General features: G+C 46.7%; 1 protein-coding gene across 9 annotated transcripts in view; it reads left to right on the top strand.

The window, feature by feature from the left end:
- Positions 1-14,818, top strand: part of ARV1 (ARV1 homolog, fatty acid homeostasis modulator) — a 69,577-nt gene that overhangs the window by 38,460 nt on the left and 16,299 nt on the right. For all 9 annotated transcript variants that reach the window (XM_063917929.1, XM_063917924.1, XM_063917928.1 and 6 more), the window contains one exon: positions 2,962-3,115. In XM_063917929.1, coding sequence (XP_063773999.1) covers positions 2,962-3,115 — 154 coding nt within the window. The remainder of the gene's footprint in view (positions 1-2,961; positions 3,116-14,818) is intronic.

The following is a 14,818-nucleotide window of genomic DNA, read 5'->3' as shown; positions in this document are numbered from 1 at the left end:
AAAGCCGTGAGTAAAAATCCTAACTACATAGCAAATTTACTTGGCGCAGTCGCAGTGCGGACATTGCGCATGCGCATTAAGCGGAAAATCGCTGCGATGCGAAGATTTTTACCGAGCGAACAACTCGGAATGAGGGCCTATATTTTTACAACTCAAAATAATGATTTGGTTAATGGATGTTTCTTCTGCTCTTTATGATGGAACGGGTTGGTCACTAAGCTACAAAGGAAAGTCAAGATAAATGGTGAGCTCTTTCTTTATGTTTCATATATGGAAGACTTGCAAGTCACATATAATTGTCCTTTATAAATCATATCCACATCAACCACTGCGGAACAGTGCCACATAGTGGCCATATTAGCAATATAAAAATGAAATGCTTAAGTATGTTTTAACAACCCTTAAATAGAATTTCTACTCTATTTTTTTATATATCTCTCACTGTTAATTTCATAATTTGCTGTAATTAAAACATTTGATGCCAGATGTTGTGTACATTATAGAGGCTTTCCAGTGGCGTAAATATGCCATGCAGTGGACACCCTCTTTACACTCCCATTTGTATTTGAAGTTCCAATGCTGTGTGTGATTTCACCACTATCACTATTCGGACAGTTGATGTGTACGGGAATAGATGCAGCTCCTTGCATTCACAATCTGTCTGGATGTTGCTGGGAGTAGTAACTGAATTGAACAACAAGGCGCACCACACTTTTTCTATTCACTGTTTCATCAGATGAAATGTTTTATTTATCAATGTTTTAATGCCGAACCATATGCAGCATGGCTGTCGTCCCCCCCCCCCCCCCCCCCCCCCCCCACTGTCGCTGCCTTCCCCGCTGCATCGGCAAGTGTGTATGCACTTGCTGATGCCGGGTCCCCGCCTCCGCCAATATCTGCGTTGGCGGGGATCGCCTAGTGTGTACTAGGCTTTAGGCACTAGAGGAAAGGTTAGGGTTAAGCACGAGCGGGAGGTTTGGGGTTAGGATTGGGGCATTACCACTGGAACTGCTTCAGGATCAGTCAGAAGTCATCATGACGTCACTACTGGACCCAGAAGATGCCACTTAACCCGCCGAACAAGGTGAATAGCCGGTGGATCACCAGGAATGTTTTGTCAACATTCTAATCCTGTCAATATGTCATCACATCTCAGCATTATGACCATGTCAACAAAATATATCATACCCAAAAGTGACTTAATACGCAGATGATAAGACAAGGCACTTGTAGACAAGTTCACATCTCTACAGTTATACAAATACACATACTTACATAAGTATAATCTGGAGATTACAGAACTATATAGAGATCATTGAAAGAGGGAGGACCCTGCTAGCAAGAGCTTACATTCTAGTGGGGTTGTAAGTGTACACACAAATGTCAGCACAGCTGGGGATTGCACAGGCTCGAGCGTTATGAGCGGGGAGGTAAGCTTAGGTGAAGACATGAGGAATTGCATTACTCCAGGCACTTAACCTGAAATGTGTATTATAATTCCATTCTAAGTGAAGGTGGGTCTGTATTTCAGATAAAGGGGTTTTGCATATAACAAAAAAATATTATTATTTCAGATAATTCAGATATATAGGCTACAAAATAAAAAGAAGACGTATATTTTGGGGTTTGTGTTTTCCTGGAAAAAAGAAAAGAAAAAATATCTAAAGTATGTCTATGAAATGACTGAATCTACATTTGTTCTTAGCAGCATATTTTAATAATATTTTATACATTCATCTCTGTGTGGTTAATGGTAGAGAAATACTGTGCAGTTTGAGATAAATTCAAGTCATAACTTCAGCCATGGAAACTCCGTAGTGGATTAATGGGAAATACCTATTTGTGTTACCTACTGTCTGGCCTAAATCACATTCTTATCATTGGTCAGTGATGTTAGCGTCATAGCAGTAGTCTTCCACTGTATGCAGTGACTGTAGGCGTCAACACATTGTATTAGTAAGAGCTGCATTCATTCATACGATAAATGCCCAATATGATCTTAAATATTAAGTGCTGTAAAGGTAGCATCACGCTGAGATATTATGCTGTCATTGACAGGCTGACCTGATTATGCGGCATGTCTCTTCCAAACAAGCAATATCCTTTCATTAGACCATTATTGGGCCAGTACATGGGCGTGGCAAATGACTGCTATTCATTAGTGTATGCTATTATCTTTCCTATGCATTTAGAAGCCCCAATACGTTACAGACAGGCATGATGTTGTCCACTTTGGCCAAAAACTTATCTGGCCAGGGGACCTTATTTAGTAAGGGTTGTAAATTCTGCTAAACAGCAGAATTTACAATCCTTTTGCTCGCATGCTGGGGGCCGCCTATCGCAGGGCAAGGCCGCCCGTATGCAAACTGCTGCCCAGTAATGCGATCACGCTGAAATTGCGAATGAGCCGCAATTTCAGCATGATAGCAGAAATTGTGGATGCCTCCTGCCAGTGCAGCCTGGCTGCGATGGCAAGAGGCATGCCGCCATATTTCTCATCGCAATGGCTGCGTGTGACGACACACACCTGCCCCGATAACGTCCACACCATGCCCCCCGTTCGCGCCGCTACACCTCCGTTTCACTAAAACCACCCCCGCAACGCTCCATCTCCACCTTGGAAACAGACCGTTGCCATCCCGCGAACGCCTCTGCCTGTCAATCGGACAGAGGCTTTCGTAATTACTGCGACTCACCCACAGTAAATGCGGGCGCATGCGCAGGATGGGACCTGCGCATGCGCCCGCGGGGTGAACACAAAAATTACCGTTGGATCTCGAATTGCAATATAACCTGATTTAGCCCCAGATTCAACAGTATATACGACTCATGTGTTGAAAGCTGTAGATTATATTGTTGCAGCAGTAGAAGTTGATAATGCAGCAGAAGCTGGACTGTACTATTCATGTCTTATCCATATAATATAACAGAAATAAAAGTGTGTCTTTGTTTGCTTTATAGATTCATGGCAAGCTCTGCATATTTTGCCTACTCTGTGAGGCCTACACCAGATGGCTTCAGCTGCCAGGTTCTGGCAACAACACCGACCCAGGGGATATCATTAGATATGCAAAGGAATGGGATTTCTACAGGCTATTTGGGATAGCTGCTCTTGGTATGGTAACTATGCGCTACGACTCATATGTACCCAACCGGACCCTTATTTTCATGTGGCATATATCCCAAAATGTTGCATAGGTTGAACATTGAACAGTGTTTATTAAATATACAACAAGATCAGAGAGTTCCTGCTACACTGGCGCAAACAAGAGCCGCTTAAGACTAGGGTGGTCATTCCGAGTCGTTCGCTCGCAAGCTGCTTTTAGCAGCTTTGCACACACTAAGCCGCCGCCTACTGGGAGTGAATCTTAGCTTATCAAAATTGCGAACGAAAGATTCGCAATATTGCGAAAAGACTTCTCTGTGCAGTTTCTGAGTAGCTTGAGACTTACTCTTCCAGTGCGATCAGTTCAGTGCTTGTCGTCCCTGGTTTGACGTCACAAACACACCCAGCGTTCGCCCAGACACTCCTCCGTTTCTCCAGCCACTCCCGTGTTTTTCCCAGAAACGGTAGCGTTTTTTCAAACACTCCCATAAAACGGCCAGTTTTCGCCCAGAAACACCCACTTCCTGTCAATCACACTCCGATCTCCAGAACGAAGAAAAAACCTTGTAATGCCGTGAGTAAAATACCAACCTTCATAGCAAATTTACTTGGCGCAGTCGCAGTGCGAACATTGCGCATGCGCAATTAGCGGAAAATCGCTGCGATGCGAAGAAAATTACAGAGCGAACAACTCGGAATGAGGGCCTAGATTCCCTCCCTGGAATGTCACCACATTCCCATATACATAGAACCACAACACAAAATTTTGGGGGGGAATCCTGTCTCAGGCGCCTGAGACAGAATTCCCCCCCCAAAATTTTGTGTAGTGTTTATTAAATGTTCTCATAGAATTATTTTAATACCTGTTGTAAGGCTTCCATGGCTATTTTAACACTGTCAACCGCATACTTAACTTGTTATTACATCTGTATTTTGAGATGCCCACTTTTTTTTTTTTTTTTTTAAACCAAGGCCCTTCACCATATCATAAGCTCCCTTTACCCGCTACCGTCTGCCACTTACCTTAATGTGATAAATGTCAGGAAAATTCTAAGGGGTATATGCAATTCCGGGCGAATTGCGGCACTTTTTCGCCCGTTTTTCAATTTGACACAATTCGACCATTGAATTCCGGCAGGTGGGTGCCGGAATTCGACATATTCAATAAAAAACGAATTCGACTGTCCCGCTGTCGAAAAACGGCCGATTTGACGGATTTTGATTAGATTTTTAAAAATGTTTAAAAAATGGTAAAAAACCCGAAAATAATTTGCCTGGTGTCCCCCCTCCTAAGCATAACCAGCCTCGGGCTCTTTGAGCCGGTCCTGGTTGCCAAAATACGGGGGGGGAAATGACAGGGGATCCCCCGTATTTTAACAACCAGCACCGGGCTCTGCGCCTGGTCCTGGTGCAAAAAATACGGGGGACAAAAAGAATAGGGGTCCCCCGTATTTTTTGTACAAGCACCGGGCTCCACTAGCTGGATAGGTAATGCCACAGCCGGGGTCACTTTTATACAGCGCCCTGCGGCGTGGCATTAAATACCCAACTAGTCACCCCTGGCCGGGGTACCCTGGAGTAGTGGGGACCTCTTCAATCAAGGGGTCCCCCCCCCCAGCCACCCAAGGGCCAGGGGTGAAGCCCGAGGCTGTCCCCCCCCCCCCCCATCCAAGGGCTGCGGATGGGGGGCTGATAGCCATGTGTAAAAATGTAAGAATATTGTTTTTTTTGCAGAAGAACTACAAGTCCCAGCAAGCCTCCCCCGCAAGCCGGTACTTGGAGAACCACAAGTACCAGCATGCGGGGGGGAAACGGGCCCGCTGGTACCTGTAGTTCTACTGCAAAAAAAATACCCAAATAAAAACAGGACACAGACACCGTGAAAGTATAACTTTATTACATACATGCCGACACACATACTTACCTATGTTGACACGCCGACTCTGGCCACGTCTCCAATGTCGACGTCCGGGGTACCTGAAAATAAAATTATACTCACCTGATCCAGTGTCCGGTTCTTTTATTGTAATCCACGTACTTGGCAAAACAAAAAAACGCATTTACCCGAACCAGGCGGACTGAAAGGGGTCCCATGTTTACACATGGGACCCCTTTCCCCGAATGCAGAGACCCCCCCGTGACTCCTGTCACAGAAGGTCCCTTCTGCCAATCAGGAAGCGCCACTTCGTGGCACTCTCCTGATTGGCTTTGTGCGTCTGAGCTGGCAGACAGCGCATCGCACAGCTCCCTCCATTAGTTTCAATGGTGGGAACTTTGCGGTCAGCGGTGGGGTTTATCCGCGGTCAGCCGCTGACCGCGGGTGACCTCACCGCTGACCGCAAAGTTCGCACCATTGAAGATAATGGAGGGGGCTGTGCGATGCGCGTTTGACAGCTCCGACGCGCATACAGCCAATCAGGAGAGTGCCACGAAGTGGCGCTTCCTGATTGGCAGAAGGGACCTTCTGTGACAGGAGTCACGGGGTGTCTCTGCATTCAGGGAAAGGGGTCCCATGTGTAAACATGGGACCCCTTTCAGTCCGTCTGGTTCGGGTAAATGCGTTTTTTTTGTTTTGCCAAGTAAGTGGATTACAATAAAAGAACTGGACACTGGATCAGGTGAGTATAATTTTATTTTCAGGTACCCCGGACGTCGACATTGGAGACGTGGCCAGAGTCGGCGTGTCAACATAGGTAAGTATGTGTGTCGGTGTGCATGTATGTAATAAAGTTTTACTTTTACGGTGTCTGTGTCCTGTTTTTATTTGGGTATTTTTTTTGCAGTAGAACCACAGGTACCAGCAAGCCCGTTTCCCCCCCCGCATGCTGGTACTTGTGGTTCTCCAAGTACCGGCTTGCGGGGATGCTTGCTGGGACTTGTAGTTCTTCTGCAAAAACCTATATTCTTACATTTTCAACAAGGCTATCAGCCTCCCATCCGCAGCCCTTGGATGGGGGGGACAGCCTCTGGCTTCACCCCTGGCCCTTGGGTGGCTGGGGGGGGGGACCCCTTGATTGAAGGGGTCCCCACTCCTCCAGGGTACCCCGGCCAGGGGTGACTAGTTGGGTATTTAATGCCACGGCCGCAGGGCGCTGTATAAAAGTGACCCCGGCTGTGGCATTATCTGTCCAGCTAGTGGAGCCCGGTGCTGGTACAAAAAATACGGGGGACCCCTACTCTTTTTGTCCCCCGTATTTTTTGCACCAGAACCAGGCGCAGAGCCCGGTGCTGGTTGTTAAAATACGGGGGATCCCCTGTCATTTTTTTTCCTGTATTTTGGCAACAGGACCAGCTCAAAGAGCCCGAGGCTGGTTATGCTTAGGAGGGGGGACCCCACGCAATTTTTTTCCGGGTTTTTACCCCATTCCATTAAAATATATATATATATATATATATATATATATATATATATATAATTATTATTATTATTATTTTTTTAAATATATAAATAATACTTGTGCCTCCTAAATAGACAAACCAAGTACCTAATCCCTTCTAATATAAATAGATATGCTATTACCAATAAAAAAAAACACAAAAAAAAACATGTTTTTAAAATTTTTTATTAGATTCTGCCAGCAAAGTGTGGCGGATTGAAAATGACGAATTTACTGTCCAAAAGCACTGTTGTCGAATTTACAATCTTCAATTGAATATACTTTTGTCGAAATGCCGCATTTGTACCATTGCAGAAATGTCGAATTTGACAAATGTCGAATTTCAAAAAGTCGAATTTGGAATGGCCGTTTTTTTGACGAAAAGTACTGTATTGGATTGTCGATTTTTTTTTTTTGGCGAAAATATCCTGTTTTTCGACATTTTCGGGAATTCGACCGCAATTGCATATACCCCTAAGAGGCAATGTATGAGTGGTGACAACCCCTTTTTGGCATTTTTGCTTCTCCAAAATGTAGTAAAAAAACAAACCTAGGAGAAATCCAATTTCTATTACGTCCTTGAGGATGTTGGGGACACCAAAAGAACCATGGGGTATAGACGGATTCCCAGGAGACATGGGCACTTTAAGACTTTCAAAGGGGCGTGACCTGGCTCCTCCCTCTATAACCCTCCCCAGATTCAGTTTAGAAAATGTGCCCTGCGAGATGGAGGCACTCGGGGGAGCTCTTAGAGTTTCTATGAAAAGACTTAATGTTAGGTTTTTTATTTTGGGGAGATCTCCTGGCTACAGACTCCCTGCTTCGTGGGAAAGAGGGGAGAGCAGTCTAGACCCACTTCTAATGAGTTTCAGGGCTCTGCTGCTGCTGACAGAATGCCTTCAGCTTCTGAGGGGAGATGAACGCTGGGCTCTCCTGGATGCTCGCTCCCACAGCTTGCCGTCCCCCCTCTTAAAGCCAGAAGTCAGAAGACAGGTGAGTATGTGAGGCAAAGACATCTTATCTTCATCAAAGACGGCATATAGAGGTACCGCGCAGCATGATTTGCTCAGTGTGCGCCAGGCTCCCGGACTGTACACACCGCTGGGTGCAGGGCGCTGGGGGTGGGGGGCCCTGGGGAGCTAAAAATACCTCATAAATAAGGCTGGCATATCTGTACAGTGCCCTGGCACTGCCCGCAAACCTCCGCCAGGATAAACATGTAAAAATAAGCGGGAAGAAGCATGTTGGGGGCGGGGCTTCTTCCTCCAGGCTCACTCGGCCCTATTTCCTCCTCCAAGCAGCAGCGCTGGTCCTTCCTCACAGCAGACAAGTACCAGGGGCTATAAAAACAAGGGGGGGGGGGGGGCAGATTATTTCTATACAGATATATAGCGCTGCAGCTCTGTGACACTTGAGGGTGTTTTCAGACCTGCACTTTGGCGCTGGGGTGTGAGCTGGCTCCTTTCCTTTTGTTCCCTCACAGGCTTTTCTTTGGGTGCTGTTAGGTAGAGATGAGCGGGTTCGGTTTCTTTGAATCCGAACCCGCACGAACTTCACTTTTTTTTTCACGGGTCCGAGCGACTCGGATCTTCCCGCCTTGCTCGGTTAACCCGAGCGCGCCCGAACGTCATCATGACGCTGTCGGATTCTCGCGAGACTCGGATTCTATATAAGGAGCCGCGCGTCGCCGCCATTTTCACACGTGCATTGAGATTGATAGGGAGAGGACGTGGCTGGCGTCCTCTCCATTTAGATTAGATTTAGAAGAGAGAGAGAGAGATTGCTGTGATACTGTAGATTAGAAGAGAGTGCAGAGTGCAGACAGAGTTTAGTGACTGACGACCACAGTGACCAGTGACCACCAGAGACAGTGCAGTTGTTTGTTTTATTTAATATATCCGTTCTCTGCCTGAAAAAAACGATACACAGTCACACAGTGACTCAGTCTGTGTGCACTGCTCAGCCCAGTGTGCTGCACATCAATGTATTGTATATAAAGCTTATAATTGTGGGGGAGACTGGGGAGCACTGCAGGTTGTTATAGCAGGAGCCAGGAGTACATGATAAATAATATTATATTAAAATTAAACAGTGCACACTTTTGCTGCAGGAGTGCCACTGCCAGTGTGACTAGTGGTGACCAGTGCCTGACCACCAGTATATTAGTAGTATTGTATACTATCTCTTTATCAACCAGTCTATATTAGCAGCAGACACAGTACAGTGCGGTAGTTCACGGCTGTGGCTACCTCTGTGTCGGCACTCGGCAGGCAGTCCGTCCATCCATAATTGTATTATATACCACCTAACCGTGGTTTTTTTTTTCTTTCTTTATACCGTCGTCATAGTCATACTAGTTGTTACGAGTATACTACTATCTCTTTATCAACCAGTGTACAGTGCGGTAGTTCACGGCTGTGGCTACCTCTGTGTCGGAACTCGGCAGGCAGTCCGTCCATCCATAATTGTATTATAATATATACCACCTAACCGTGGTTTTTTTTTCGTTCTTTATACCGTCGTCATACTAGTTGTTACGAGTATACTACTATCTCTTTATCAACCAGTGTACAGTGCGGTAGTTCACGGCTGTGGCTACCTCTGTGTCGGAACTCGGCAGGCAGTCCGTCCATCCATAATTGTATTATAATATATACCACCTAACCGTGTTTTTTTTTTTCGTTCTTTATACCGTCGTCATACTAGTTGTTACGAGTATACTACTATCTCTTTATCAACCAGTGTACAGTGCGGTAGTTCACGGCTGTGGCTACCTCTGTGTCGGCACTCGGCAGGCAGTCCGTCCAACCATAATTGTATTATATACCACCTAACCGTGGTTTTTTTTTCATTCTTTATACCGTCGTCATACTAGTTGTTACGAGTATACTACTATCTCTTTATCAACCAGTGTACAGTGCGGTAATTCACGGCTGTGGCTACCTCTGTGTCGGCACTCGGCAGGCAGTCCGTCCAACCATAATTGTATTATATACCACCTAACCGTGGTTTTTTTTTCATTCTTTATACCGTCGTCATACTAGTTGTTACGAGTATACTACTATCTCTTTATCAACCAGTGTACAGTGCGGTAGTTCACGGCTGTGGCTACCTCTGTGTCGGCACTCGGCAGCCCGTCCATAATTGTATATACCAGTGACCTAACCGTGGTTTTTTTTTCTTTCTTTATACATACATACTAGTTACGAGTATACTATCTCTTTATCAACCAGTCTATATATTAGCAGCAGACACAGTACAGTGCGGTAGTTCACGGCTGTGGCTACCTCTGTGTCGGCACTCGGCAGCCCGTCCATAATTGTATACTAGTATCCAATCCATCCATCTGCATTGTTTACCTGAGGTGCCTTTTAGTTGTGCCTATTAAAATATGGAGAACAAAAATGTTGAGGTTCCAAAATTAGGGAAAGATCAAGATCCACTTCCACCTCGTGCTGAAGCTGCTGCCACTAGTCATGGCCGAGACGATGAAATGCCAGCAACGTCGTCTGCCAAGGCCGATGCCCAATGGCATAGTACAGAGCATGTCAAAACCAAAACACCAAATATCAGTAAAAAAAGGACTCCAAAACCTAAAATAAAATTGTCGGAGGAGAAGCGTAAACTTGCCAATATGCCATTTACCACACGGAGTGGCAAGGAACGGCTGAGGCCCTGGCCTATGTTCATGGCTAGTGGTTCAGCTTCACATGAGGATGGAAGCACTCAGCCTCTCGCTAGAAAACTGAAAAGACTCAAGCTGGCAAAAGCACCGCAAAGAACTGTGCGTTCTTTGAAATCCCAAATCCACAAGGAGAGTCCAATTGTGTCGGTTGCGATGCCTGACCTTCCCAACACTGGACGTGAAGAGCATGCGCCTTCCACCATTTGCACGCCCCCTGCAAGTGCTGGAAGGAGCACCCGCAGTCCAGTTCCTGATAGTCAGATTGAAGATGTCAGTGTTGAAGTACACCAGGATGAGGAGGATATGGGTGTTGCTGGCGCTGGGGAGGAAATTGACCAGGAGGATTCTGATGGTGAGGTGGTTTGTTTAAGTCAGGCACCCGGGGAGACACCTGTTGTCCGTGGGAGGAATATGGCCGTTGACATGCCAGGTGAAAATACCAAAAAAATCAGCTCTTCGGTGTGGAGGTATTTCACCAGAAATGCGGACAACAGGTGTCAAGCCGTGTGTTCCCTTTGTCAAGCTGTAATAAGTAGGGGTAAGGACGTTAACCACCTCGGAACATCCTCCCTTATACGTCACCTGCAGCGCATTCATAATAAGTCAGTGACAAGTTCAAAAACTTTGGGTGACAGCGGAAGCAGTCCACTGACCAGTAAATCCCTTCCTCTTGTAACCAAGCTCACGCAAACCACCCCACCAACTCCCTCAGTGTCAATTTCCTCCTTCCCCAGGAATGCCAATAGTCCTGCAGGCCATGTCACTGGCAAGTCTGACGAGTCCTCTCCTGCCTGGGATTCCTCCGATGCATCCTTGCGTGTAACGCCTACTGCTGCTGGCGCTGCTGTTGTTGCCGCTGGGAGTCGATGGTCATCCCAGAGGGGAAGTCGTAAGCCCACTTGTACTACTTCCAGTAAGCAATTGACTGTTCAACAGTCCTTTGCGAGGAAGATGAAATATCACAGCAGTCATCCTACTGCAAAGCGGATAACTGAGTCCTTGACAACTATGTTGGTGTTAGACGTGCGTCCGGTATCCGCCGTTAGTTCACAGGGAACTAGACAATTTATTGAGGCAGTGTGCCCCCGTTACCAAATACCATCTAGGTTCCACTTCTCTAGGCAGGCGATACCGAGAATGTACACGGACGTCAGAAAAAGACTCACCAGTCTCCTAAAAAATGCAGTTGTACCCAATGTCCACTTAACCACGGACATGTGGACAAGTGGAGCAGGGCAGGGTCAGGACTATATGACTGTGACAGCCCACTGGGTAGATGTATGGACTCCCGCCGCAAGAACAGCAGCGGCGGCACCAGTAGCAGCATCTCGCAAACGCCAACTCTTTCCTAGGCAGGCTACGCTTTGTATCACCGCTTTCCAGAATACGCACACAGCTGAAAACCTCTTACGGCAACTGAGGAAGATCATCGCGGAATGGCTTACCCCAATTGGACTCTCCTGTGGATTTGTGGCATCGGACAACGCCAGCAATATTGTGTGTGCATTAAATATGGGCAAATTCCAGCACGTCCCATGTTTTGCACATACCTTGAATTTGGTGGTGCAGAATTTTTTAAAAAACGACAGGGGCGTGCAAGAGATGCTGTCGGTGGCCAGAAAAATTGCGGGACACTTTCGGCGTACAGGCACCACGTACAGAAGACTGGAGCACCACCAAAAACTACTGAACCTGCCCTGCCATCATCTGAAGCAAGAAGTGGTAACGAGGTGGAATTCAACCCTCTATATGCTTCAGAGGTTGGAGGAGCAGCAAAAGGCCATTCAAGCCTATACAATTGAGCACGATATAGGAGATGGAATGCACCTGTCTCAAGTGCAGTGGAGAATGATTTCAACGTTGTGCAAGGTTCTGATGCCCTTTGAACTTGCCACACGTGAAGTCAGTTCAGACACTGCCAGCCTGAGTCAGGTCATTCCCCTCATCAGGCTTTTGCAGAAGAAGCTGGAGGCATTGAAGAAGGAGCTAAAAGGGAGCGATTCCGCTAGGCATGTGGGACTTGTGGATGCAGCCCTTAATTCGCTTAACAAGGATTCACGGGTGGTCAATCTGTTGAAATCAGAGCACTACATTTTGGCCACCGTGCTCGATCCTAGATTTAAAGCCTACCTTGGATCTCTCTTTCCGGCAGACACAGGTCTGCTGGGGTTGAAAGACCTGCTGGTGACAAAATTGTCAAGTCAAGCGGAACGCGACCTGTCAACATCTCCTCCTTCACATTCTCCCGCAACTGGGGGTGCGAGGAAAAGGCTCAGAATTCCGAGCCCACCCGCTGGCGGTGATGCAGGGCAGTCTGGAGCGACTGCTGATGCTGACATCTGGTCCGGACTGAAGGACCTGACAACGATTACGGACATGTCGTCTACTGTCACTGCATATGATTCTCTCAACATTGATAGAATGGTGGAGGATTATATGAGTGACCGCATCCAAGTAGGCACGTCACACAGTCCGTACTTATACTGGCAGGAAAAAGAGGCAATTTGGAGGCCCTTGCACAAACTGGCTTTATTCTACCTAAGTTGCCCTCCCACAAGTGTGTACTCCGAAAGAGTGTTTAGTGCCGCCGCTCACCTTGTCAGCAATCGGCGTACGAGGTTACATCCAGAAAATGTGGAGAAGATGATGTTCATTAAAATGAATTATAATCAATTCCTCCGCGGAGACATTGACCAGCAGCAATTGCCTCCACAAAGTACACAGGGAGCTGAGATGGTGGATTCCAGTGGGGACGAATTGATAATCTGTGAGGAGGGGGATGTACACGGTGATATATCGGAGGGTGAAGATGAGGTGGACATCTTGCCTCTGTAGAGCCAGTTTGTGCAAGGAGAGATTAATTGCTTCTTTTTTGGGGGGGGTCCAAACCAACCCGTCATATCAGTCACAGTCGTGTGGCAGACCCTGTCACTGAAATGATGGGTTGGTTAAAGTGTGCATGTCCTGTTTTGTTTATACAACATAAGGGTGGGTGGGAGGGCCCAAGGATAATTCCATCTTGCACCTCTTTTTTCTTTTCTTTTTCTTTGCATCATGTGCTGATTGGGGAGGGTTTTTTGGAAGGGACATCCTGCGTGACACTGCAGTGCCACTCCTAAATGGGCCCGGTGTTTGTGTCGGCCACTAGGGTCGCTAATCTTACTCACACAGTCAGCTACCTCATTGCGCCTCTTTTTTTCTTTGCGTCATGTGCTGTTTGGGGAGGGTTTTTTGGAAGGGACATCCTGCGTGACACTGCAGTGCCACTCCTAGATGGGCCCGGTGTTTGTGTCGGCCACTAGGGTCGCTAATCTTACTCACACAGCTACCTCATTGCGCCTCTTTTTTTCTTTGCGTCATGTGCTGTTTGGGGAGGGTTTTTTGGAAGGGACATCCTGCGTGACACTGCAGTGCCACTCCTAGATGGGCCCGGTGTTTGTGTCGGCCACTAGGGTCGCTAATCTTACTCACACAGTCAGCTACCTCATTGCGCCTCTTTTTTTCTTTGCGTCATGTGCTGTTTGGGGAGGGTTTTTTGGAAGGGCCATCCTGCGTGACACTGCAGTGCCACTCCTAGATGGGCCCGGTGTTTGTGTCGGCCACTAGGGTCGCTAATCTTACTCACACAGTCAGCTACCTCATTGCGCCTCTTTTTTTCTTTGCGTCATGTGCTGTTTGGGGAGGGTTTTTTGGAAGGGCCATCCTGCGTGACACTGCAGTGCCACTCCTAGATGGGCCCGGTGTTTGTGTCGGCCACTAGGGTCGCTAATCTTACTCACACAGCTACCTCATTGCGCCTCTTTTTTTCTTTGCGTCATGTGCTGTTTGGGGAGGGTTTTTTGGAAGGGACATCCTGCGTGACACTGCAGTGCCACTCCTAGATGGGCCCGGTGTTTGTGTCGGCCTCTAGGGTCGCTTATCTTACTCACACAGCGACCTCGGTGCAAATTTTAGGACTAAAAATAATATTGTGAGGTGTGAGGTATTCAGAATAGACTGAAAATGAGTGTAAATTATGGTTTTTGAGGTTAATAATACTTTGGGATCAAAATGACCCCCAAATTCTATGATTTAAGCTGTTTTTTAGTGTTTTTGGAAAAAAACACCCGAATCCAAAACACACCCGAATCCGACAAAAATAATTCGGTGAGGTTTTGCCAAAACGCGTTCGAACCCAAAACACGGCCGCGGAACCGAACCCAAAACCAAAACACAAAACCCGAAAAATTTCAGGCGCTCATCTCTACTGTTAGGGAGACAACATGTCTGAGGCAGAATTTTCCTCTCGGGGATAATTTATTGGGGACACCAAATGTTTTGGGGGTCCTGTCGGCACCGCCGACGGCTGATTGGTTAACTGCTTTAAATACTAATGTTACACTGTTAAATCAAAAGTTTACTGAATCTGACTCTCAACTGTAGATTTGGAAGAAATCAGTAGATGACGCTTTATTTCAAGGGTCACTGAAACGTAGTGTTGACCAATTAGATGACACAGATACCGACACGGACTCTGATACCGGTGCCAATTATGCTGATTCTAGGTTAGATCCTAAATTGGCTAAGAGTGTTCAATATATGATTGTGGCTATCAAAGACATATTACGTATTGACGAGGACCCCTTTACACCAGAAACGAGGGTCCTTATT

Source organism: Pseudophryne corroboree, chromosome 4 (genome assembly GCF_028390025.1).
Source record: "Pseudophryne corroboree isolate aPseCor3 chromosome 4, aPseCor3.hap2, whole genome shotgun sequence".
NCBI classification, from domain to species: domain Eukaryota; kingdom Metazoa; phylum Chordata; class Amphibia; order Anura; family Myobatrachidae; genus Pseudophryne; species Pseudophryne corroboree.
The sequence above is the reverse complement of the archived record's forward strand: the minus strand, read 5'-3'. Positions and strand labels throughout refer to the sequence as shown.